This window comes from Panthera onca, chromosome E2 (assembly GCF_046562875.1).
Source record: "Panthera onca isolate mPanOnc1 chromosome E2, mPanOnc1 haplotype 2, whole genome shotgun sequence".
NCBI classification, from domain to species: domain Eukaryota; kingdom Metazoa; phylum Chordata; class Mammalia; order Carnivora; family Felidae; genus Panthera; species Panthera onca.
This window is the reverse complement of record NC_138353.1, coordinates 18777749-18803576: the sequence shown is the minus strand read 5'-3', so window position 1 is coordinate 18803576 and position 25828 is coordinate 18777749. Positions and strand designations below refer to the sequence as shown.

The 25828-nt window shown below is 53.8% G+C and overlaps 1 protein-coding gene across 1 annotated transcript; it reads left to right on the top strand.

The window, feature by feature from the left end:
• On the top strand, positions 1 to 25828 carry GPI (glucose-6-phosphate isomerase). Its single transcript, XM_060650944.2, has 18 exons — positions 1 to 200; positions 1248 to 1338; positions 1697 to 1765; positions 3191 to 3310; positions 7662 to 7745; positions 7875 to 8021; positions 8904 to 8975; positions 9478 to 9522; positions 10834 to 10887; positions 21371 to 21431; positions 21847 to 21890; positions 21995 to 22147; positions 23334 to 23463; positions 23619 to 23695; positions 24744 to 24872; positions 25090 to 25165; positions 25251 to 25317; positions 25423 to 25828. Exons 1-18 carry the CDS (start codon positions 79 to 81, stop codon positions 25556 to 25558), a joined length of 1677 nt encoding a protein of 558 aa, XP_060506927.1. The 5' UTR covers positions 1 to 78; the 3' UTR covers positions 25559 to 25828.

The following is a 25828-nucleotide window of genomic DNA, read 5'->3' as shown; positions in this document are numbered from 1 at the left end:
CCTCCGCTAGCTGCGCGCCGCCCGCCCCCTCTTCCTCTTCCAAGCACGTCCCAGTCCGAATACCCCGCTGCTGTCGCCATGGCCGCGCTCACCCAGAACCCGCAATTCCAGAAGCTGCAGCAATGGTATCGCGAGCACGGCTCTGACCTCAACTTGCGCCGCCTTTTCGAGGGGGACAAGGAACGTTTTAACCACTTCAGGTGCGCGCGCGGGGCCACAGGCGGGGCGCGGACTTGCGGGACCCGGATCCGGGTGCACAGGGCGCCGCACATAGGGTCAGGTGTGCGGGCCCGGGGCCGGGGCGGTCGGGCCGGCGGTCCCCGGGGGTCCTCGGCCGACCCCGGCCACGGATCGGGGCCCAGGCCCAGGCCCCAGTTTGTCCTTGAAGCCTCCTTGAAGCAGGTTCCTGGGGGCTCGCGGAGGTCTCGGAGCCGGACTGCTTAGTCATGAGAAGCGGGCCCCACCGCAGTTCTCCCTCCGCAGGGGCATCTCTCTCCACCTTCTGTCCCCGCCCCCCACCTCTAATGCCTGCCGTTTGAGAAGGGGCTCCTTCCGCAGTTGTGGCCTGGGGCCCTAGCTGACGCAGCAGGCGGGAGAGGGCTGTCCCCTGAACCCCCCGCTCCTGGCCCAGAACGGACGGGGACCCCCGAGGTTTGCGATGTGGGTGGGCGGGTCTGGGGGATTTGCGGGGAGCCGCGGAGAAAGGTGGAGATGTGGGGGCATGATTTCTACGAAGGAAGCTCGGTGTGCAGACCTATGCATGACCAGGAAATGGAAAGGAATCAGTGGGAGGAAATCTTGGTGTGGGGGGGGGGCAGGAATCTCGGGGTGCTCCGGTGACTGGTGCAGGTGTGTTGGGGAGGGGAGGTCTGTGGCTCCAGACTGGAAGCCCCATGACCAGCCCTGCCTTCTGAGTCCTTTCCCGATTAAGTTGAGTCGCAGAGTGGAAGCTCTAGGAGGGAATGGTCACTCCACGGGGTAGGCAGGGGCAGTGCACCCAGCCGTTGTCTTCCCGGTTTTAGCAGAGGAATGGCTCCTCAGGAAGGGTCTGCAGCCCCATTGTGTGAGGCTGGCCCCATTCACTGTGCTGGTGGGCAGACAGGCGACAGCACCGCTGTGCTGAGCAGCTGAGGCTTGTTTGGGGTGTGGCTCAGGGAGAATGTTATTTTGTGGATGCAGCTCTGGTCGGGGAATGGGCTCTCCTGAGAAACGGGGTGTGGTCAGTGGCTTCTGCCATCTTTTTGCAGCTTGACCCTGAACACCAACCATGGGCGGATTCTGGTGGATTACTCAAAGAACCTTGTGACCGACAGTGTGATGCAGATGCTGGTGGACCTGGTAATGTTCTGCTGTGGGGGGCTTGACCTGTGACCCACAGCATGGCAAGCGAACCGGGGTCCTGGGAGCCTACAGGTCCTTGAGCAATTTTATTTCCTTCCCTCAGCGGACCTCAGTCACTGCCTCTGTGCCGACACAGGGCTCTGAGCTCCTGCCCTCCCCCGCCCCGATTCTAAGCAGCGTCCCAGGGGATTCGGTGCCAGTGTCTGAGCAGACCCTTCGCAGGCAGTGGGGTGGGGGGCACCAGGCTGCAGCTGTCTGTCAGCCCCACTGGGACTGCATCAAGCCTAGAGTTTGGTGGCTTGGGCACTTGGTTGCCGGTGTGAGTGGATCAGGCCTCAGTATCTTCTCTTCCCAGGCCAAGTCCAGGGGTGTGGAGGCTGCCCGGGAGCGCATGTTCAATGGCGAGAAGATCAACTTCACCGAGGTGAGCTGGCCTGGGGATGGCCGACTCTACATGCCCTCCAGGGCCTCTTCCTTCCCTTTGGGGTTCATCTGACTGAGAGCACCGCACGGTGTCTTCACCTCTGCTCTTCAGCAATGTTTTTGCTTAACAAGGAGCCTGAAAGCCTATTTCCTTGAGTCGGTTGCAGGGCCATGGGATGCATCTTCCCCAAGACTGGCAGTCTGGACTTGGTGAGGGTGGAATGCTGTCTGCCTAGAGCACATCTCAAGCCTGCAGGGCGATGGCTTCTTAAGGCATGCTCAGAGAACTTAACTCTGGTCTATCTTTGCTCTGAGTTTTATTAGTGAAAAGAGAAATCTTAGGACAGGAGATCAACCTCCTCAGTGGTAGGCATTAGTAGGAAGCAGAGATACAGCCAGGCCTTGGGGGCCCTGTTCCTGAATTGCTGTGGAAGCCTGGAGGCATAATAATCACTGAGTGCTAAGAGTCTTATCCTCACAGTGTTATTATCCTCCTTCACCCAAGAGGAATCTGAGGCTCAGAGGGCAAGTTGCTTATCCAAGACGTTATAAGAGATAGCAAGGTTTCAAACTCAACTTATCTCACTGCTGGGCTAGGCTGAGGGAAGCTGCAGTCAAGGAGGGCTTCCTGGAGGAGTGCATCTTCTTATAAATGTCGGACAGGAGTGAGGTTGGGCAGGGTGAGGGTAGAGTGGCGTGATGTCTTCCACCTTAGTGAACCTCCCCTTGGGTTGGAGTCCAGAGACCGTCTCTTTCCTATCCACCTAGGATCTATAGAGCTGTTTCCTTCAAGGACTCCTCTACTGGCTTCAGCTTGATGGGACTGTTGCTCTCACATGACAAGGACAGCTCCTTGGCACCTGTCACGGGCCTACAGTTTGGTTTGGTTTGGTTTGGTTTCTGGCAGTCGGTGGGGTGGGGCCGCTTGGTGAGGGACATTTGAGTCCCTTCTTTGCTCCACATCCAAGGGGCTGGGGGTACTTTTCAGAAGGCGCCAGCAACTACCGTGCACTCTCACGGAGGAGGTGAGACAAGGTTAACGACCCCTGGTCCTCTGTGTCTCTCACCTGTGTTCCCATTCTCTGCCTTTGCTCACTCTGTTCCTCTTTCCTTGGCTTTTCATGCTCTGAACACCGAGGGGCTCCCTGGGCTTTTCCTGGTCTCCCTCCCCTTGTGACTGTAGCCAAAGGGGAGCAGCACACGCCTGCCTCCTCCAGGTCCCGGGGTAGCCTCTGCACCCATAAGCACGCAGTAGATTCTCAGTACAAAACTGTGGTACTAACACATCTTAGGGCTCGCGTGCGTGTCCGGTGGAGAAAGGGCTGGGCTGACTCCTCACCCAGGCTGCACCGTGCCCCCCCGGGGACGTGGCTGCCCTGGGCTGGGGGTGGGGGTGGGGGTCTTCACACGCTGACTGCATCCCCAGGATCGCGCAGTGCTGCATGTGGCCTTGCGGAACCGGTCAAACACCCCCATTCTGGTGGATGGTAAGGATGTGATGCCAGAGGTCAACAGGGTCCTGGAGAAGATGAAGTCTTTCTGCCAGGTAAGCAGCTCCTGCGCTGGACTTGCCCTTGGCCGTGGGTGTGCATGTGTTTGAGAATCTGGGGACCTTGATGGGCCGCCCCTCCATTCTGCTTGGAGAGAACTCAAGGCCTCATCGCATGGAGGCGGTCTGTGTGCTCGCTGGCCTGGGGGCTCTACCCTTGTTGTGATGGACCTACCACTGGCAGCCACAGAGCAACCTCTTTGCTGAACTGTAATCACCTGTGGGCTCATGGTGACAGTCTGGCCAGAACAAAGATCCGAAAAGAAAACTGAGGCCCCTAAGGGATGGGGTGGTAGAGGAGAGGAGGTAGAGCAGGTAGAAGAGAGACTTGCTTTTCTAATCTCTTTAGCAACATGCCCTTATTTTTTAATCTAGAACTAGATAAATTGAATGGTTTTTTACTTTAACTTTATTTTTTTCATGCTTATTTTTGAGAGAGAGTGTGTGCACGTGGGGGAGGGGCAGAGAGAGAGGGAGACACAGAAACCAAAGCAGGCTTCAGGCTCTGAGCTGTCAGCACAGAGCCCGATGCAGGGCTTGAACTCATGAACTGTGAGATCATGACCTGAGCCAAAGTCGGATGCTCAACCAGCTGAGCCACCCAGGTGCCACGATAAATTCAATGTTTTAACATTTCCTTGACCGTGCCCCCAGCTTGCTCTCCAGAGGCAGCATTTATAGCAGTTTCTGTGAAATCTTCTGAAAGCTTCCTATGCGTGTGCTATGTGTATACGTACATCTCTCTCTTCTTTGAAACATGTATGTACACATGTATACATACACATGGGTTCGTTTTTAACTACTTTTTGCAGCTTTTTTATACTTGTAAATAAGTAGGACATGTCCCTCTGTCCACATAACGGTGCCTCCTTTTCCTGTGGTGGGTGGGTGTAGATGTTGCTTCAGAGATCAGCTAGAGATTTCCCCACATCAACCACTGTTGCCTTAGTGTCTGTTCCAGGGTTGATTCTGCAAGGATTAGAGCACATCCTCAAGCCTGGGGTACAGGGGTGGTATACGTGTGTGTGTGTGTGTGTGTGTGTGTGTGTGTGTGTGTGTGTGCATGTGCGCGCATGCACACGTGCACATAGCATGTATGGGCTGTGTGTGCTCTGAGAGTGATAATCTGGGCTCTGGTCAGCTTGTCCCTGGGAGCAGTGACCCCCACCTGTGACTGGCCCAAGTCTGTTTGCTTTGGCTCCCAACCATTTCAGACCTCAGACAGCAGGAGTGATCTGGCCATCAGTCCTGGTGGCCTGGCCAAATGAGTAGAACTTTGTGGGGTGAGGAAGGGTTGGCATCCTGATGAGACTCTGGATTCCACAGTGTTCCTTAATAGTGTGGTCGGTACTTATGATGGGCTTTGGGTGTAGGGAAGGGCCTTTCCAGCCATCAGGGGTGAGTGGTAGAGCTGACACGTGTCAGAAGCTGGTGCTCTTTCTGATGAGCGCGTGTGTGCTCAGGCCTGCGGCGTGGAGAGTGTGGCGCTGGCCGTCCGGGAAGCTGTTTCCAGGAAAGCGCTCCTTTAGAGCTGGCTGTGGGATACCTGACTCAGACTGATGGGGTATTTATAGTTCAAAAAAAGCTACTGAGTGGCAGCAATTCTACGGTGAGGAACACTCCCCATAGCTGTGCCGAGGTTAGAAGTTTGCCAAGGTCAGGTTGAGGATGCTCGCCATGATCCTGATTATAGTGTCAAAAGTCACAAACAACCTGGGCTCAGGGCACCTGGCTGGCTCAGTCGGTGGAGCGTGTGATTCTTGATCTTGGGGTCGTGAGTTTGACCCCCACGTTGGCCATAGAGACTGCTTAAAAATAAAATCTTTAAAAATGAAAAAAAAATTAAAAACCACAAACAGCCTGAGCCCATTTATCAATGAACTAATTAGTAAAATCAGTATATGTTTATATATTGTGGTCCCGGGCACCATTAGATATTAGGGAGCTATGGTTACCTTGACCTGCCCTGCTGTTGAGGATGTGCAATGAAGTTGGAAATGGAAATTGCAAAACTGGCATGTGTTGTAAAACCCCATCTGGTGGAAGAAAGGCTGTGCGTAGTCATATTAAAGACACAAGTTTTCTCCCCTGGGATGCTTTATTGTAACAAAACTTTAATGGTGAGAGGGAGGCTTGAGAAGCCGAAGAACTTTATTTTTTTATTGATGGAAAACTTCCCATGACAATTGGTTGCCTTATTATTTTAAAAAAGAAAAAGGTTGCTGGGTCTTACTGGTTTGGGGAAAGATGTATGTAGTAGTTTTCTATTGGTATATAATAAATTGCTCCAAAACTTAGCAGCTGAAGACAGTGATTGACATTTCTGTGGATCGGGATTTGCAGCGGCTGTGCTGGCTGGTTCTGGTCTCATAAGGTTGTAGTCAAGATACTGGCCAAGGTTAGCGCTCATCTGAAGGCTTGGTGGAGCCTGCAGGATCTGCATCCAAGAGGACTCACTCGCGATTAGTGCTGGCTTTGGGGAGGCTTCAGTTCCTCACCTTGCGGACCTCCGTACAGCAGTGTCCTCATGACAAGGCAGCTGATTTCCCCAAGTGAGTGATCCAAGGGAGAGCAAGACAGAGTGCCTCAGGGTCTTTTAGTACCTTGAGCTAGCACGTGAAATTACATCTTTCATTCCTGTACGGCTGTGTTAGTTGTATAGGTCAGTTCTGATCAAAGGAGGAGGGGACAACACAAGGACGTGAACACAAGGAGGTGAGGACCACTGGGAGCGATCTTGGGAGTTGGCTACACAGTCTGCCTTCTGGCTCCCAGTGATTATGTTCCTTCCACATGGAGAACACCCTACTCACTTTCTCCTAAGGCTGTATCCCATTACAAGATCAGCTGGAGGTCCAGAACCTCATCATCAGGATGAGGTAGAGGTCGAGCAGTATCTGCATTTCCTTTAATGCAACTCAGATATACTTCCTTTTGATGTGAAGACATGTGAATTAAAGAAACTATTTGCACCGCACACACCCAACCCACAACGGTGAGGTAGGTGTAGGATATCTGATACAGGAGAATTCCTGTTCGAAGAGAGGGGAGATGGGAGGCACAGAGGAGTCATTGGTCCAAACCATTTTGAAATCCAGCAGGACATAGACTCGAGGTTGGCTTGGTTAGGACTCAAGGTCTAGGAATCATTTCTCAAGGATTTTGGCCTTGCCCTCATTCATTCTTTTTACCTGAAAGGTAGTTTGTGTTTGCAGCTACATAGGTTTTTCAGCCTGCTTACTGCCCATAGAAACGTGGGTATCTAGGGATGCCTGAGTGGCTCAGTTGGTTAAGCTTCCAATACCAGCTCAGGTCATGATCTTGTGGTCTGTGAATTTGAGCCGTACCGTCAGGCGCTGCACTGACCGGTCAGAGCCTGGAGCCTGCTTTGGATTCTGTGTCTCCCTCTCTCTCTGCCCCTCCCCTGCTTGCTCGCTCTCTCTCTCTCTCTCTCTCAAAAATAAATGTTGGGAAAAAAAAATGTGGGTATCTAAAGCCCTCTTTTCCTTTTGTACTATCTCTGTCCCTTTCAGTCCAAGCCAGTAGTGTTTCTGACAATTCAGTTGTCTTTGTGGGTCTCCTATGAAGCTTACTGAGGGGGGGTTCACTCCATCAGGCAAAAGCCATACCTACAAATATCTTCAAGACAAGGCCTTTTCTATCATTGTTTTTGAGAGTCAGTTTTCTCAGAAGCCGGATATTTGACCAAAATGTTTTCTGTGTTACCACTTTAGCTCCTTCTGAGATCTAAACAAAGCATTTTATAGCCACACTCTCTGCTTCACCTTCTCACTGTGCCCTAGATTTGATCTTTGCCAAAGAGCCATCTCTTAATTTTAGCCCCTGTTATTGCCTAGACTAGACAAGCTGGGAATTTCTAAACCCAAGAAGCTAGGCGGTTCCTTTAACACGTCTAATGGGTTAATGTACCTGATGGGTGCACAGGTACCTTATTCAGCTTGGGGGTGGTATGCAGTGTTGTAAACACCAGGAGACAGGAATCGGTGGGGTCCGTGTGGAGCTTGGCTGCATGTCTGATGGTCCTGTCCCTGGCACCAGCCCCAGTAGTTGGCATTTCACGTCTCTCAGTCTCTCATACGTTAGATTCTGCTGAGAGTTCACCCCCGTTTGGCAAATTCTGACAATGTTACTGAGATGGGGGTGTCCCCCACTTTGTTAATGATGAAATAGGGTCTAGCTGGGGGGGTGAGTATGGCAGGGATTTGCCAGTGTGGTCTCAGTAGGACCCTGTGAGGGTCTGGACGTTGGGCTTGAGATGTGAGGATCCTTTTGAGCAGCACTTTATACTTGGAGGTTTGGGCTGAACACACCTCCCACTCTGTGCCAGCGTGTCCGAAGCGGTGACTGGAAGGGGTACTCAGGCAAGCCCATCACGGACGTCATCAACATCGGCATCGGTGGCTCTGACCTGGTAAGAAGGACTCCTTTGGGATGGGGTGAGGGGTCCCACCCAGAGTCTTGGTTTTTCCAGGGTGAGACCTGGCTTTCCCCACTTCTGTAGGCCCTGAGTCTTGTTTTCTGATGCTGCATCTCCCCACAGGGACCCCTCATGGTGACTGAAGCCCTTAAGCCGTATTCTTCAGGAGGTCCCCGGGTCTGGTTTGTCTCCAACATCGATGGGACCCACATTGCCAAAACTCTGGCCACCCTGAACCCCGAGTCCTCCCTGTTCATCATTGCCTCCAAGGTACGGGCCTTGGACCCAGCCTGGCTCCCCAGCCCTGTGTGTGGTTGGTGGGGGTGGGGCGGGGTGGGTAGACCCTCCTGAGCACATCGTGCTTCGTGGGTCAGGTCTGGCAAGCTGTGCTCAGACTGTTCTTGTCAGGCGGTAAATGCGGTTTACCTGATGGAAACCCGAACTGGTCAGTTAGAACCTTCGTCTTGTTTGCTTGCTTATTTGTTTGTTTGTTTTTGAGAGAGAGAGAGGGAGACACAGAACTCAAAGCGGGCTCCAGGCTCTGCCCTGTCAGCACAGAGCCCGATGCGGGGATCGAACTCAAAAACTGTGAGATCATGACCTGAGCCGAAGTTGGACGCTTAACCCACTGAGGCACCCAGGCGCCCCAGAACTTTCATATCTGCTTGTTCTGTGGGATCTGTGCCCAGCCTGGGTTTTGTTTGTGGCCATTTATGCCCTGTTTACTCCCATCAGTGCACATAAAATATGAAGAATTCCATCTGGATTCTGAGATCACAGCCTAGCCTGGGCCAAAGGAGCCCCCAGCGTGGCCACTGCCCCTTTCCTGGAAGATGCTTTGGCCTTTGACCTGTGGTGGAGGAGTGGTGTGTGTGGGTGGGATGGGGGCTGTGTATGTGGCTTTCACTAGGATTCTTCTCAATCTAATCTGGTTGGGAAGTCCTGGAATCACAGGATCATGGTAATACTTCCAGGCCTCTGCCCCAGACAGAACCACTCATTGTGACTTTGTGGACAGTTGGGCAGAGGTTGGAGTGACTGTCACTGCTCCTGGTGATAACTGGGCACCCACATGGCCTCTGCCACTGAACCCTGGCTCTGGGTCACAGCGACCCTGAGCTGGGGGCTGACTGCTGTACTTTCTGGCTGTAGACCTTTACCACCCAGGAGACCATTACGAATGCAGAGACAGCGAAGGAGTGGTTTCTCCTGTCTGCCAAGGATGTGAGTGCTGGGGTGGGTGGTGGGCACTGCGTGGGCTGGGAAGGACGGGGTGGGCCTGCCTGTCCACCTGAGTGGCCAAGCCTAACGCTACATGTGGCCGTATTTCTCCTGACGTTGGCAGCAGGAGGCAGCCTCTCTTGGTGCCCACCTTTTCTGGTTAAGACGTTTCCCAGTCCCAGACGTATCAAGTGTGCCAGAACCTGCTCTGACTAGCTGATGGCACTTTAAGGTCCCTTGGCCTTGTAGGGCCTTCTCTACCCCTGGCCACACTCATTGGTTTAGAGGGGAGGGACCCTCGGCCTTGTGTGCCTGCGAGGTAGGCTGGGCCTCTAACTCCTCTCTCCTCTTGACCTTGACGTGGGGCTCCTCCAACAGCCTTAGAGCCCAGGACTGGGAGCAGTGAGTCCCACCCAGGACCTCAGTTTCTCCAGGGGTGGGAGGCTCACTACCCTTGGGCGGCCTCTGGACTCAGTTCGGTGTAACCTGGCTCTGTCTCTTGTAGCCTTCTGCAGTTGCGAAGCACTTTGTCGCCCTGTCTACCAACACGGTAAGTGCCCGTGTGGGCTCCCAGACTTCCTCCCTGGGAGGGCCCAGCCCACATCAAGGTGTCAAGGTCACAGCCTTTCAGAAAACTCAAGCTGAGATGTGATTCGCACGTCTGGGGATCTTGGCTGGGCTGATGGGATAGAAGGGGTCAGTTGCCTGTCACGGAGGTGAGCGGCACAACACCCCTTCTGCGTCCTGCTGTCACATCTGTGCAGCTCCAAAGAGGGATCCCGTTGACCCTGTCTACCTCCGACGCCTGGCTGAAATCCAGAACGCTCCACACACATGATCTCCTTTGGCCTCTGCCACCCTGCCCCTGGTCTGTCCCCACGTGGGATGTGCAGGGTAGGGGTGGAGGGTGCATCCCGTTTCTTATATAAGAACATTAAGCCCCGGTGAAGGATTTTTGCCCAGTGACTGCATGAGTCAGTGAAGCTGGGATTAGAACACTGGTCTCCTGCCTGCCAGTTCTTACACTCTGCCTGGCCCGGGGCTGTGCGAGGTGGGGGGGTGGGGCTGTGTGCCAGGAGTAACAAACCTCGTGGGCACTTGCTGTCTGGTGGGCTTTGTACTAGGCTATGTCAGAGCTGGAAGCACATAGGTTTTCCTAACCGTTCCCCCCACTTCCTCTGCCCCTCATATCTGACTCGCACCCCTGCCTCCAGGGCTGCCCTACCCACAGGGGAGGCAGGAGCACTTCTTAACGCTGGCTGACCAGAGCACCACTGTCTGCCTTCTGCCGGCAGAGTTGAGACTGGTCGATAGGGTCATCTCCTCCTGTCTGACTAGGGTTGCTGACCCTCTGTGCACAGGGGACCAAGCACCTGAGGAACAGGGTTGGCCATCTCCTAAAGGCTTTCTGGGGAAGGGTCACCATCTCAGATACTGGAAGGGGCTGGACAGGTATCCTGGCTGTGTGACACCTGGCCTGGGAGGTGGCCCCTGCCCCTCTTGGGTTCCCGCCCTGGGCTCAGTTTCCCATATGGGTTGGTGTCTGCACCTCAACAGGTCCAGGAGGCGGGTCTTGCAGGGCAGTGTGTGGGCCAGGTCCCCGCACTGGGTGTGTGGCCTCCCGCCACAGGAGGGCTTCACGGACACCAGGCTGCAGCTGTTTCTGGGTATGAGCCGGCCTTGTGTCCAGTTCTAGGGGTGAAATCTGCTGGTTCCTGCCCGTCATTGACCGGCTACTCCGCTACTCCAGCCCTGCCCCATCTGCCCGCAGCTTGAGTGGCATGACGCCTGGCACCCAGGAGCTCCTGGTCTCCTCCAGCTAATGTAGGCTTCCTTCTTTCTTTCCCTTTGCCCCTTTTAGACTAAAGTGAAGGAGTTTGGGATTGACCCTCAAAACATGTTCGAGTTCTGGGATGTAAGTAAAGACACTTCCTTGTGCTGGGTGAATTATGTGTCCTTTGCCAGGCGTGACCACTGAGACACACATGAGGGGCCTATGAGGTCAGGTCAACAGTTATTGAGCACCTGCTGCATGCCTAGCTTTGGGAAATGGCCGAGAGGCCCTCAGAGAGGCTTATGGGGCAGGAGCAGCCCAGTCAGGATGAGGGCTCCACTTCCACTGAGGGCGGGCTGAGCTTGCAAGGCCAAGATGACATTCCCCTGGGTGCCTGCCAGCGGCCCCCACCGTGGGGTAACTGGAGCCACCCTTACCCCCTTCACTAAACTTGAGGTTGTGAGTTATTCTCAGTGTTGACCTTTTTCTGAACTGCAGCTGCAATCTGTAAAGGCCAAGGGGCAGGGTGAGGCAGGAGGTGTGACTGGGCAGGCCTGCTCCGGAGGGGTGGGAACAGCCGGCAGATGGCAGAGAGGAGGTGCCAGGCCTGGGGCCTGCACGGAGCCTTGTCAGGCAGCCTGCAGAACAAACCTCGCCTGAGCAGCCCTAGCAGCAGGTGGTCAGGGACTCATCTCAGCTATGGCCACAGCTGGTGCCAAACAGTGAGCGGGACCTATCCTTGCGGCTTGCCTGAGCGTGGCCCTGGTGGGAAAAGGGCTCTGGCTGTGGAATGCAGGGGAGGCTTGGGGTGCAGGGCACAGTGTGGGTGCTGTGAATGCAGCAGGCGCTGTTCTAACACGTGACCGTGGCAGGCACACCAAAGAGGGTGTCATCCAATGGGAGTTTTCCCACTGGGGCTGTTTGCAGGCCTTTAGACTGGGAGCTGTTTGCTCGGTGGCCGCATCCACAGATGTGATCTCCTTTGAAAGCTCTGAAGGCCTCGGAGTCTGGGAGAAAATGAAGCCCTAAGGCCCTAAGGCATCTGTTGTGTGTAATGAGTTAACTTCTTTCTAGAATGGGACTAATTATGTACCATCCTTGGAAGAATTGAGAAGAGTCACTCAGATCATTTTCTGCATCCTGTGGCTCAGATGAGGAACCCCGGTCGAGAGAGACTGTGCAGCTTCTAACATGTTGCATGTCTGATAAAGTAGGGGAGGCGCCTTCTACCTCTTTCCCGGGATCTGGAGCCTGAACAGGAGGTGGTCAGGAACGAGTGGCCTGCCAGTCACCCCTCTGTGGGTTTTCACTGGCCGTAACAGTCCAGCGTGCAGAGATGAAGGGGGGTGTGGCTTAGGGAGAGGCGCAGGTCTCCAGGTAAGGCCTGGGGTAAGGCATGGGGCTGGGGCTGGGCAGTGTGGCCTGAGTGACCGAGGTGGGCCCAATGAAGGCCTCCTGGGCCAGGCCACGCATACCACATACACAGTGGCTGCAAGAGGGACCTGCCTTGGTCACTAAGGATGTATATTATTTTGAATCAAGAGGTGTCACCTGAGGAGCCAGGGACAGGTGAAATTTCTGGAGCCTAGTATCTCTCAGGTGAGATAGAGGGTCAGGACAGACATAGGGGATTTTGTACTGGCTTTGAGGTAAGATCAGAAGAGTCCAGTCTGGCAGGGGGACATATAAGTGGTGAGCCTGGTCATTTAGGGTCAGTCATGGGGTAGCCTCGTGTTGGGATCAGGCAGAGGTACGAAGGTAAATAGTGGGGTTTTCAGGGCTCAGCGGCTCAGCCAGAGTCCGCATACATTGGAGAGCTAACTTTGACTGGTGGGGTCTGAAGAGGAGCCAGGACAGGTACAGGTGAGTTCCGAGGAGGAGCAAGGACAGGTAAAGGTACTGATGAGGTCTATGAATTCTGGAAAAGACACCAGTGTTTACAGATGGTTCTATCAAGTGAGGTCTGAGAAACCAAAGTCATGTACAGGTACTTTAACCTGGATCTGTGAAGTGAAGTCCCTGGCATAGGACAGTCATATACATCGCGGTCTCTCTTGACTGGTTCTGCAAAGTGAGCATCAGGTCATGGGTGTGTGCTCACTCAAATGAGGTGATTAAAACTCAGAATTAGGCAAATACACGTAAGCCCCCTGAGCCACATCAGCCACCTGGCTCTCGGCATCCTGACCAGGTGTGATAAGCAGAGCTCAGGGGTTGCAGAGGCCTTTGCGGATCCACAACCAGCCAAGGTTCTGGCACTGGGTTCTGGCTGGGGTGGGGTTTGAGGGACCCAGAGAGGGAAGGTTGGGAATAGAGCAAGTTATAAAAGGTGAGGACTGGGGAGTTGGGGCATGTGAAAAAGATACAGGAGCCGTGTTGGTAAGGTATAGTTTGAGAGGCTCGTGGCAGACACAGGTCTAGAGACCCACGTCTATAGGGTGTGAGGTCTGAGGCCCAAGTCACTCAGGCACCAAGGGGCTCTCACCGGTCCTCCCTCAGGCCCAGGTAAGCAGCCAGGAATTTGTCCCGTCTGAGAGAAATATCTGTTCGGATTAAGTTTGTACAGTGGAGTCGGCCAGGGGCGGTCTGTAGAGCCACATCTGTCTGAGGTCTCAGGAGCTAGAGTCAGACAAGGTGTGTATAACTAGGCAGGTTTCTTAGGGAGGCCTGAGGAGCCAAGATTTGGCACATAGAGGTAGAAGCGGGTTGCTCAGGTAAGGACACTGGAGCCGGAAAAGGGCGGAGAGAGCAAAGTCTGACAAGTGAGGACTAGAAATCCATGGTCAGGTCCAGGTCAGAGCTATGTCCTCAGGTGATATCCAGCAGTTCTGGTCATGCACAACTCGGTGATCCTAGAGGTGGTCCTGGGTCCCCTGGGAAAAGACTGAAAAGCTGGAGTCAGGCAAAAGGAAGGGGAAGGGGAACTGCATCCATGAATTCTGGGTCTGGCTCAGATATGTAGAACAGGTCTGTGTCAGGTGGGGCTTGAAGAGTTGAGGTGAGATACAGGTTTGTACTTTGGGTTTCTGCCAAGTAAGGTCTGAATGCTGAGGTCAGGCTCTGGTTAGTATTCTGAATCTGAGGAGCTGGGGTCAAGCACAGGTGGGTAGAGCTGAGTTTTTCAGGTAATATCTATGAAACCAAAGGCAAGCAGAGGTAGACTGACCTGAAAAGCCATGGTTAGGTTCATTCAACTCTGTCTCACCATTGAGTTTAGGCATACGTCGGTAGACGAGATCTGTCAGGCGAGGCCTAAGGAGCTGGCGTTAAGCGTATGTAGAAAGAACTGTATCTCTTAGATGATCTCTGAGGATGTGAAGTGAAGTCAGGAGGACAGGGCTCAGTCTCTCAGGTGAGATCTCAGGAACCAGGATTGGGTACGAGTGACTAGATCTGGATCTCCTAGGTAAGGTCAAGATCAGCAGACAGAACTGCATCTCTGCCTATCTTGTAGAATTATTTTGCAAGATTGACGAGTTGTGGCCAGGTACAGGTATATGGAATTGAGTTTCTCAGGAAGGGTCTACGGAGTCTGTAAATGGCACAGGTTTGTATCCTTGGGACTGTCAGTATAGTTCAGCACAGGTGAGTACAGCAGGGTTTATCAGGTAAGGGGTGTGGAGCCAAGATTAAGGCAGGTTCACAACACTCAATCTGTCCAGTGAGTTCTAATAAGTCACAGTCCAGCCCTGGGAAGAACCGAATGTCTTAGGTGAGATGTGAGCAACGGAGATGAGGTATAGGTAGGCGGAGCTAGCCCACTAGGTACAGTCTCAGAAGCAAGCACAGGTAGGTAGAATTGCACTGCCAGGTGTGGTCCGAAGAGCCAGGGTCCAGCACTGGTAGGCAGATCCAGCCCACCAGGTGAGGTCTGAGGACCCAGGGGTCAAGCACAGGTAGGCAAAACTGGCCCACCAGGTATGGTCTGAGAAGCCAGGGTCAAGCCCAGGTAGGTAGAACGGGCTCACCAAGGTGAAGTCTGAGGAACCAATGTGAAACACAGGTAGGAAGAGCTGGTCTGGCAGGTGAGGTGTGAGGAACCAGGGTCAACCATAGGTCCACCACGTATGGTCTGAGGAGTCAGAGTCAGGCACAGGTAAGTAAAACCGCCAGGTATGATCTGAGAAGCCAAGGTCAAGCAAAGGTAGGTAGGACTGGCCTATCAGGTGAAGTCTGAGGAACTGGAGTCAAGCACAGGTAGGCAGATTTGGCTTGCCAGGTGAGGTCTGAGGAGCCAGGGTCAAGCACAGGTAGGTAGAATTGGCCTGCCGGGTATGATCTGAGGAGCCAAGGTCAAGCACAGGTAGGTAGAACTGGTCCACAAAGGGTGGTTGGAGGAGCCAAGATCAAGCACAGGTAGGCAGAGCTTGCCTGGCATGTGAGGTCTGAGGAACCAGGATCAACCATAGGTGGGTAGAACTGGTCCACCGGGTATGGTCTGAGGAGCCAGGGTCAAGCACAGGTAAATAAAACTAGACCACCAGGTATGATCTGAGGAGACTAGGTCAGGCACAGGTAGGCAGATCTGGCTTGCCAGATCTGGCTTGCCAGGTCTGAAGAAGCAGGGTCAAACACAGGTAGGTAGAACTGGTATATCAAGCAGTCTGAGGAACTGGAGTCAAGCACAGGTAGGCAGAACTGGCCTATGAGGTGAAGTCTGAGGAACTGAGGTCAAGCACAGGTAGGCAGATCTTCCTTGCCAGGTGAGGTCTGAGGAGCCAGGGTCAAGCACGGGTAACACCGCCAGGTACGATCTGAGGAGCCAAGGTCAAGCATAGGTAGGTAGAACTGGCCTATCAGGTGAAGTCTGAGGAACTGAGGTCAAGCACAGGTAGGCAGATCTGACTTGCCAGGTGAGGTCTGAGGAACCAGGGCCAAGCACAGATGGGTAGAACTGACCCACCAGGTATGGTCTGAGGAGCCAGGGTCAAGCAAAGGTAGGTAGAACTGGCTTGTCAGGTGAAGTCTGAGGAACCAGGGTCAAGCATAGGTAGGTAGAATTGGCTTGCCAGTTATGGTCTGAGGAGCCAAGGTCAAGCACAGGTAAGTAAAACTAGACCGCCTGGTATGATCTGAGGAGCCACGATCAAGCAAAGGTAGGTAGAATTGGCCTATCGGATGAGATCTGAGGAACCAGGGTCACGCACAGATAGGTAGAACTGGCCTACCAGGTATGGTCTGAAGAGCCAAGGTCAAGCACAGGTAGGTAGAACTGGTCCACCAAGGGTTGTTGGAGGAGCCAAGATCAAACACAGGTAGGCAGAGCTGGCCCAGCAGGTGAGGTCTGAGGAACCAGGGTATGATCTGAGGAGCCAAAGTCAAACATAGGTAGGTAGAATTGGCCCGCCGGGTATGGTCTGAGGAGCCAGGGTCAAGGACAGGTAGGTAGAACTGGCATATCAGGTGAGGTCTGAGGAACTGAGGTCAACCACAGGTAGGTAGATTTGGCTTGCCAGGTCAGGTCTGTGGAATCAGGGTCAAGTATAGGTAGGTAGAACTGCACTGTCATTTGTGGTCTGAGGAGCCAGAGTCAAGCATAGGTAGGTAGAACTGGCCCACCAAGGGCCAGTTGGAGGAGCCAAGGTCAAACACAGGTAGGCAGAGCTGGCCCAGCAGGTGAGGTCTGAGGAACCAGGATACGATCTGAGGAGCCCAGGTTAAGCATAGGTAGGTAGGACTGGTCTGTCAGGTAAAGTTTGAGGCACTGGAGTCAAGTACAGGTAGGCAGATTTGGTTTGCCGGGTGAGGTCTGAGGAACCAGGGTCAAATATAGGTAGGTAGAACTACACGACAGTGTAGTCGTCTGAGGAGCCAAAGTCAAGCATAGGTAGGTAGAATTGGCCCACCAGGTATGGTCTGAGGAGCCAGGGTCAAGGACAGGTAGGTAGAATTGGCATATCAGGTGAAGTCTGAGGAACTGAGGTCAAGCACAGGTAGGCGGATTTGGCTTGCGGGTCACGTCTGTGGAACCAGGGTCAAGTATAGGTAGGTAGAATCGCACTATCATTTGTGGCCTGAGGAGCCAAAGTCAAGCATGGGTAGGTAGAATTGGTCCACCAGGTGAGATCTGAGGATCTGGGGTAAAGTACAGGTAGGTGGAACTAGCCATTGGTCTTAAGGATTCAGGGTCAAGCACAGGTAGGTAGAACTGGCCTGTCAGGTCAAGTCTGAAGAACTGGGGTCCAACACAGGAAGGCAGATCTGGTTTGCCAGGTGAGGTCTGAGGAGCCAGTGTTAATTAATAAGCACAGGTAGGTAGAACTGGCCCACCAGGTATGGTCTAAGGTGTCAAGGTCAGGCACGAGTAGGTTGAACTAGCCTGTCAGCTTAAGTCTGAAGAACTGGGGTCAAACACAGGTAGGCAGATCTGGCTTGCCAGGTCAGGTTTGAGGAGCCCGGGCCAAGCATAGGTACGTAGAACGACCACCAGGTGTGGTCTGAGGAGCCAAGGTTAAGCACAGGTAGGCAGAGCTGGCCTGGCAGGTTAGAGGAGCTGGGGTCAGAGACAGGTAGGTAGAAGTGGCCAGCCAGGTATGGTCTATGTATGGACTCAGGGGCATGTAAGGTAGGCAGATCTGGTCTGCCAGGTGTGGTCTGAGGACCCAGAGTCGAGCACAGGTAGGTAGAAATCGCCCTCCAGATGTGATCTAAAGACCAGAGTCATGCACAGGTAGGTAGAAGTGGCCCACCAGATAATGGTCTGAGGAGCTAAAGGTCAAGCACAGGTAGGCAGAATTGGCCTGCTAGGTACAGTATAAGGAGCCAGGGTCGTAGAAGGTAGGTAGAGCTGGCCCACCCACTGCAGTGTAAGAGCCACAGGCACGTAAAGTAGGCAGACCTGCCCTGCCAGGTGTGGTCTCAGGACCCAAGATCAAGCAAAGGTAGGTGGAGCTGGCCTGTCAGGTGTGGTCTGAGGAGGGAGGTGAGGGAGGTAGAGTTGACTTTCAGGTGTTGGATTCAGGCAAAGGCATGTACCCTTGGATCTTTGTGGGGGGGGGCCTGAAGAAGGTTAAGCCTGGGTGGGTGGAGTGGCCACAGGCGAGTCCCACAGCATTGGGGTCTTTAGGTAGACAGACACTGTGGGGTTCCAGGGAAGTCTGTAAGCCCTAAGTTAGACGAGAGTAGGTAGATGTGGCTCTCTCAAGCATGGACTTTGGAGCCAGAGATCTACACTTGAGTCTTGTTGGTGAAGTCCTTGGAACGTGGCTCTGGCTTAGGTGTGCTGGCCCAGGTTTTAGAGTTAGAGGGGAGGCTTGGAGAGCATGGGTTAGTCACAGGGAGGGAGAGCCACATCTCAGGGCGGGGGGGGGGGGGTGCTCTCTAGAGCACTGGTATACACAGAGATACTTGTGTCTGATGAGGTCTGAGGCTCCTCAGTGAGCGGTTGTTGCCAGGTCAAGCAGTGGCTGCTAATGTCGGATCTGCAAGATGCCGAGATCCATGTCAGACAAGGGATATGGAGCTGGGTTTCTCAAGTTGGGCCTGGGAGTTGAGGTCAGGCCTGTTTAGACAGAGCTGAGTCTCTCAGGAGTCTGAGTTGGGCGCAGGGAAGTACGCCCGAGTCTGTCATCTGAGATGTGGGGGGCCAGGCACAGATACGTGGAGCTGGGTACACCCGCTGAGCTTTCTGGAGCCAGTCTCTGACAGGTGTGTGACCCTGTAGTATGAGGTACTGGGGCGGGACACAGGTAGGCAGAGCTAACCTCACAGGCGAAGCCACTGCATCCATGCAGTGTCGTGAGTCCATGGATCCCGAGTCATGTGGGCAGAGGTACATAAGTGTGATCTTAGGTGGGTTCTTGTCACCTGGATTCTGGTATGAGTTGGCATCCCCGGCTTGTTAGGTGAAATGAGAAGGCAGGCTCTAGCCCAGGAATGCATAACTGATGTGGCTGGTGAGGCCTGAGAATATGGGTCAGGTGCAGGTTGGGTCCTCGGTGGTAGGATCAGGCATGGTTTGGGTAGCATGGGCCGCCCTCAAGGGAAAGCCAGAGTCATCGTAGGTATGTGTGCCTGGGGACCCTTAGGATCAGGTAGGACAGATGGAATGCCTTGGCCAGGGCAGCTTCCTGTTCTCAGTACCCCGGTCAGGCATGATAGGCAGAGCTCATGGTATTGCAGAGGCATGAGGATCTCTAGCCAGTCCAGGGTGTGGTCTATAGCACTGGGGTCTGAGTTACTCAGGTGAGGGAAATAATAGAATTGTAACTAGTTAGATAAAGTGAGGTTTGTTGTGGGAGAGGCATAGAACGCTGAACTGACTGAGGAGCTATAAGGTGTGATCTGAAAGAGCCGCTGCAGGGAACATGAGTTCTAGAGACTGTGTCCTGTAGGTGGAGGTCTTAGAGGCTCAAGTCAGACACTGGCATTGCCTGGCTCCCAAAAGTGAGGTCTGATGACCTGGCTCAGCCAAAATCAGCGGCTTGGCAGTCTGCTTTCTAGAATTGAGTCTGTTCGGTGAGATCTGAGAGCCCATATCATGCATGGTTTGGCCCCTGGGACGGTGTCTGTCAGGTAAGGTTTCCCCAAACCTGGACTGTTTCCAGGTGAAGGGCCTCCCTGTTCATCTCATTACCCAGGCCAAAAACCTCTGGGCTGCACTTGATTCTCTCATTCTCTCAATTCACCCTATTTGATTGAAGTTCCTGAATCAGTCCTCTGCACCCCCATCCACAGTACTGTCACATTCCTGATGACCCCTGGCATTCCCTGCTTCATTCTCCGGCGTTGCCTCTCAGCTTCTACCCTCCAGCTCCGCTGCTTCTTTCATCTAGAATGTGCTGTGCTTCTCTTGCCCAGCCTGTCTCAATGGGCCTCCAATAGAGAATTAAGCCCTAATGCCCCAAAGCATCCAGGGGATGTAATGAATCAGCATCTCTTCTTTGCTTCTAGGAGAGTACTAGCCTTGGACCATCCTTGGGACAGTTGAGAAGTGAAGTCACTGAAAGTATTTTCTGTGGGGCTTAACTCTCTAACTATTGAGAAAGGCTGCTCTAGCCATAGGACCTTTGCCTGTGCTGTGCTGGCTGCTGGAATGCTTCTCCCCACTCAGTGCTTTCCTGGGTAATGCCTGCTCATTCCTTAGATCCAAGCTCAAGCTCAGGCACTCCTCAGGTTCCTTTCATAATTGGTTTCACTGGTGTATTTTCTTTCTCCCAAGCACTTATATCTCAGTTCACATTTATTGGCACGATTATTTCATTTACACATCTGGGGAGCCCCCGTGGGCTGCTTCTGTTGCCTGTGCTAGCTATGTGGCAGGTGCTCTATAAATAGCTGTTAAGAAGACGTGAATGTGTCAGGAAGATACAGAGTGGAATCTGCAAGTGTGAATGGTAGGCCTGTGTATGTCTTGGGGCTGAGACTACAATCAGGTACGAGCTCTGGGCCCGTCACTGTCCCAGGAGGCAGCCCTAGGCTTGGATATGAGGCACTGGGTCTGTCAGTATCAGAAGGGGCAAGGCCAAGCCCAGGCATATTAGTATCTGAGGAGGCAGGGCCAAGGCCAGGTAGCGTTGGATCTTTCATTGTTCAAGGAAATGTGCTTGGCCACAGGTAGGAGGCATCGGGTCTGTTCGTCTGAGGATGCAGGGCCTGGCACAGGTAGGAGGCGCTGGGTCTGTCACTGCCGAAGGAGGCCAAGCCGGGTACTGGTATGAGATTCTGACCCGTTAGTGTCCAGGTAGGTGGGCTCGCCACAGGTACAAGATGTTGGGTCTGTCACTGTTCAGAGAGGCTGGATACAGGTATGGGATACTAGGTCGGTCAGTGTCTGAGGAAGCAGGACCTGGCACAGGTATGAGGTGCTGGGTCTGTCAGAGTGTGAGGAGGTAGAGCCTGGCACAGGTATGAAGGGCTGGGTCTGTCGGTATTTGAATAGGCCTGGCACAGGTGTGAGGCATTGGGTCTGTCAGTGTCTCCCGAGACATGACCAAACACGGGTATGAGCTCTGGGTCTGTCAGTGTGAGGCGGCCGGGCGTGACATAGGTATGAGGTGCTGGGTCTGTCAGTATTCGAAGAGGCTCGGGCACAGGTATGCAGCACTGGCTCTGTCAGTGTCTGAGGGGCTAGACCCGGCAAGGTATGAGATGCTGGTCTGTTGGTGTCTGAGGAAGTGGGGCCTGGCACCAGGTACGATGTGCTGGATCTGTCTGTGTCTGAGGAGACCAGGCCTGGCGCAGGTAGGAGGCACTGGGTCTGTGGGTCTGTCTGAGGAGATGGGGCCTGGTACCAGGTATGAGCCGCCGGGTCTGTCGGAGGAGGAGGCGGCCAGGCCTGGTGCAGGTATGAGGCGCTGGGTCTATCGGAGGAGAAGGCCGGGCCTGGCGCAGGTCCGAGGTGCGCCGGGTCTCTCTGTGTCTGAGGAGACAGGGCCAGCCATGGTAAGGTCTCCGGTTGGGTCTTGTGGCTCTGATCGGTCCCACGCGTAGTCTGTCCTGTTGGTCAGCACAAAGAGTTGCCAGCGCCTGGCCTGCTGTCTTGCTTCCCAGAGGTGGGTTGGGCCTGGCCCTCCATGCTGCACCTGTGGAAGAGCCTTGCTTTCAGGGGGCAAGTTTTGGGGCAGGAGGGAGGGGGGGCGGGGTGCGCCATCCCTCGTTCAGCACCTTTTCCTGTCTCTCCTAGTGGGTAGGAGGACGCTACTCGCTGTGGTCAGCCATTGGACTCTCCATTGCACTGCACGTGGGTGAGTGTTTGTTTTAGTCTTGGGAGATGATATTGTAGTCTGAGGTCAGGAGTGGGGGTCTCATGTCCCTGAACACCTTCCTGACCCACAGAGGATGCTGGCCTCTCTCCCCTTGACTGGAACATTTCTTTCGGGTCAGGACAGCAGGCCTTTTTTCTCTTGGGTTTGCAGGTTGGCCTTGATCTCTGTCCCTCACAACTGCCCTCCTGCCATTTCCCCTGGTGGATGAAGTTAGGTCTGCCTTTGCCCTGAGGGCAGACTCTGATTAGAAAGACTTTCTGTAGGCCCAAGTCTTCCCAGGTCCTTTTTCTTCTGGCTGCACCTCAGCCTTTCCTTGGGTCCAGAAGAAGCTGTGTCCCCTGCCAGAAGGGCACTGGGCACGACCATTTCTGTTGACGCTGCTTTTGTGTCGCAGGATTTGACAACTTCGAGCAGCTGCTCTCAGGGGCTCACTGGATGGTAAGTGCTGAGGCTCGTGTTCTCTGCCAGAGACCTGTAGTTGCTCCGGCTCCCTCTCCTCCTGGGCAGCTGCTCGGCTCTCACTGACCCTGCTCTTGTTTCAGGACCAGCACTTCCGTACGACACCCCTGGAGAAGAACGCCCCCGTCCTGCTGGCTCTGCTGGGCATCTGGTACATCAACTGCTTTGGGTGTGAGACGCAGGCCATGCTACCCTATGACCAGTACCTGCACCGCTTTGCCGCCTACTTCCAGCAGGTACCAGCTGCCAGGCCAGGTCTTGGGTCAGCCTGTGGGGGGACTGGGAGGCCCATGAGCCCAGGTTCTTGCCCCTCCAGGGGCTTTTCTCCCCCACTGCCCTTGGGTATAGCCAAGGCCCACCTCTGTTCTCAGTCTCAGGATGACTCTTTGTTACCAGGGTCTGTTTGATCTGAGTGTTAGCCAAGTTTGACGACCATAGAGGGGCATGACTGGTTATCATGGTGGCCAGTCAGACCCTGGCTTGGCTAGGGCATGGGTGTCAGCTCGGTCATTTCTTCCTTGGCCATCACTGTGTGCCTGCGATAGGCTGGGGGCCATCGGCCAGGACTCTTATGGCTTGCACTGCTTTTGTCCCTCTAGAAAAGCAACTCACACCCAGTCTGTGGTGCCTCTTTGGGCTACTCACAGCCTTCTGTACCCCCTCGAATCTCCAGGGCCCCCAGGGACCAAACAGCATCTCTCCTGGTCCAGATTCTCTTTCAGGGGGCCTCTTTTCAGGGCTCCCCACAGTCCAGCATCTAGTTGAGGTGACAGACCTCAAAGGCTGTACACCCTGGACCTCAGCCAGCCTTTCCCTAAGGCAACAGTTAAAGAGGGGCACCTGACTGGCTTGGTTGGAAGAGTACGCAACTCTTGATTTCAGGGTCATGAGCTCGAGCCCCACACTGAGTGTAGAGATCACCTAAATGAATAAACTTGAGGGGCACTTGGGTGGCTCAGTTGGTTAAGCGTCCGATTTCAGCTCAGGTCATGATCTTGTGGTCCATGGGTTCGAGCCCTGCGTTGGGCTCAGAGCCTGGTGCCTGCTTCGGATCCTGTATCTCCCTCTCTTTCTGCTCCCCCCCCAGCTTGCGTGCTCTCTCTCAAAAACAAATATGTATTAAGAAAAATGTTTTTTTAATAAATAATTTAAAAAGAAATACATCAATTAAATATACTGTGACTGGTTTCTGCTCATAGGGAGGTCCTCCTTAGACCTCCATCCCCACCTTTACCTTCCTGCAGTGCTCTAAGCCAGAAAGCCACGAGCCTGTGTCCTCGAGGGGCGATGAAAGGAACATGCCTGATGATAACCCACAGGGCAGGGCAGGTATACTCGGTGCATCTCAGGCAGGATTTGGGCATGGCGCATGAAGAAAAGAAGACTTGCAGATAGAGGGCTGGGTTTCTGTCCCTGTTCCAGGGTGACATGGAGTCCAATGGGAAGTACATCACCAAGTCCGGCACTCGTGTGGACCACCAGACGGGCCCCATTGTGTGGGGGGAGCCAGGGACCAATGGCCAGCATGCCTTCTACCAGCTTATCCACCAAGGTAGGGCCCATCTGGCTTGGGCAGGGGTGCTGCTCGGGAGGGGGAGGGCCCCCTGGCAGAGACTTCTCCCTGAGGTCAACACTCTCCTATCGGCCACGTGGGTGGCCCCCATGGGCTAGGGTAGGAGCTTGGGTGACCGCTGTGCCCTCTTACAGGCACCAAGATGATACCTTGTGACTTCCTCATCCCAGTCCAGACCCAGCACCCAATAAGGAAGGGTTTGCATCACAAGGTAAGAGCCCCATCCAGCCTCTCCTCACACTTTGTCAGGCTCACATTACACCCAAACTATTAAAGAGCTGATGCATTGGTTGGCAGTTATACTAGTTTTCTGTTTCTGCCATAACAAATTACACAATCGTAATGGCTTAAAACAACACCCGGTTTTTATATTGGTTTCAATGGATCTGAAGTCCAGCAAGCTCTACTGGGTCTTTGCTCAGGGTGGACCAAGGTCCAGTTTCCTTGATGGCAGCTAGCGGATCATTCTCAGCTCCAAGAAGCCACCTTGGCCTGTGGCACTGTCTCAGAACCAGGAGTGGTAGGTGGAGTCCCTCTCCAGCTTTGATTCTGTCCTGCCTCCTCTGTTGATTCTCTCTGACCAACTTATTTGCCTTCCTCTTCTACTTTTTGGGGCCCATGTGATTACATTGGGCCCACCTATCCCTATCTCAGCGTCTGTTACCTTCATTCCATCTGTAAGATCCCTTTTGCCATGTCCTGTAACCTACATAGGTGCAACAGCAGGGGCGGGGGCAAAGATCTTACTTACCACAGCAGCAAATGGGAAAACCATCCAGTACCTAACCTGACCTGACACTGGCTTTGAAGAGGATTGAGTGCACCTTATGTTGGGTGTGCAGGGTAGCATGGGTAACTGAGCACAGGCTTTGGAGTCAGAGACCTGGGTTTGAATTCTGATTCTTCCTCTCTCTACCTCTGTGATTCAGCACCGTTGACTTGGGGAGACAGGCTCAACTAGGAAAGAGAGGGGATGCTTTTGCCCCTCAGAATCTTACAAGATAGCTATTGCTAAAGTTCTTAGCAGGGTCCTCGGCAAGTCAGGCGTGTTCCTGAAAGGGTAGTTATTGTCATTACCTACTTTACCCTGTCATCAGATGGGACCTGCTGTCCCCTCTCACTTCCATTGAGCTCTACGTTGGGGGCTGGCAACCTACCGAGGCTGGGACTACCCCAGCTGAGAATTGCCAGGCAGTCTTGCCCCTCTGCCTGAAGCTCAGACAGTACTTCTTGGCAGAACTGGGTGTCTCTCTTCTCAGATCCTCATGGCCAACTTTTTGGCCCAGACTGAGGCCCTGATGAAGGGGAAGTCGACAGAGGAGGCCCGGAAGGAGCTGCAGGCCGCAGGAAAGAGTCCAGAGGACTTTGAGAAGCTGTTGCCACACAAGGTCAGGACTTCTGAAGTGGGTGGCATCCTGGAGTCGGAAGGATAAAAGTTGTGAGGCCAGGGCAAGGATTCACAGCGTGCCTGCCTTGTCCTACACAGTAGGAGGGGCTGTCCTTACAGATCTGCACATCCCGACCTCTGGGACAGGGTGTACATCCCCTCTTAAGTTATCTGGGGATCACAACTAACCAGGGGACATTCCTGGGTGTTTTCTGAAGGTCTTTGAAGGAAATCGCCCAACCAACTCTATTGTGTTCACCAAGCTCACACCATTCATTCTGGGAGCCTTGATTGGTGAGTGAGCGGGGAAGGTCCTGGCCTGGGGTAGGTTGGATGAAGCTGGTAGAGCCCTAATGTGCCCCATCTGCCACCTCTGTAGCCATGTACGAGCACAAGATCTTCGTTCAGGGCATCATCTGGGACATCAACAGCTTTGACCAGTGGGGGTGAGTTGCTGCTCCTCAAGGGGAGGGTGGAGAATGCCCGTGGGCAGGCTTACGGATTTCACTGGTGATGCTGGAACCTTCCTCTTATTCTTATCGTCCTGCCAGGGTGGAGCTGGGAAAGCAGCTGGCCAAGAAAATCGAGCCTGAGCTTGACGGCAGTAGCCCAGTGACCTCTCACGACGCTTCCACCAATGGGCTAATCAACTTCATCAAGCAGGAGCGTGAGGCCAGAAGCCAATAAACTCATGCCTGGCTGCAGTCCCTATTGTGACTGGTCCTCCTTTGTCCCTCTTCACCAGAGATGTACTGCACAGTCCTTCCCAGAGCACCTTCTGGCTGTAGGCTTGGAGTACAAGCCCTTTGGGGGAAGCTGGTCTGGGATTGCTATCATCACTCCTCCATGTCTGTGTGCCCTCTGTTTTACGACTGGCTGAAGTGTTTCAGTGCAGCTGATTTTTCTGACCGTGTTCACCCTGTTCATGTATCAGAAAAATAAAGATGCCACAAAGGA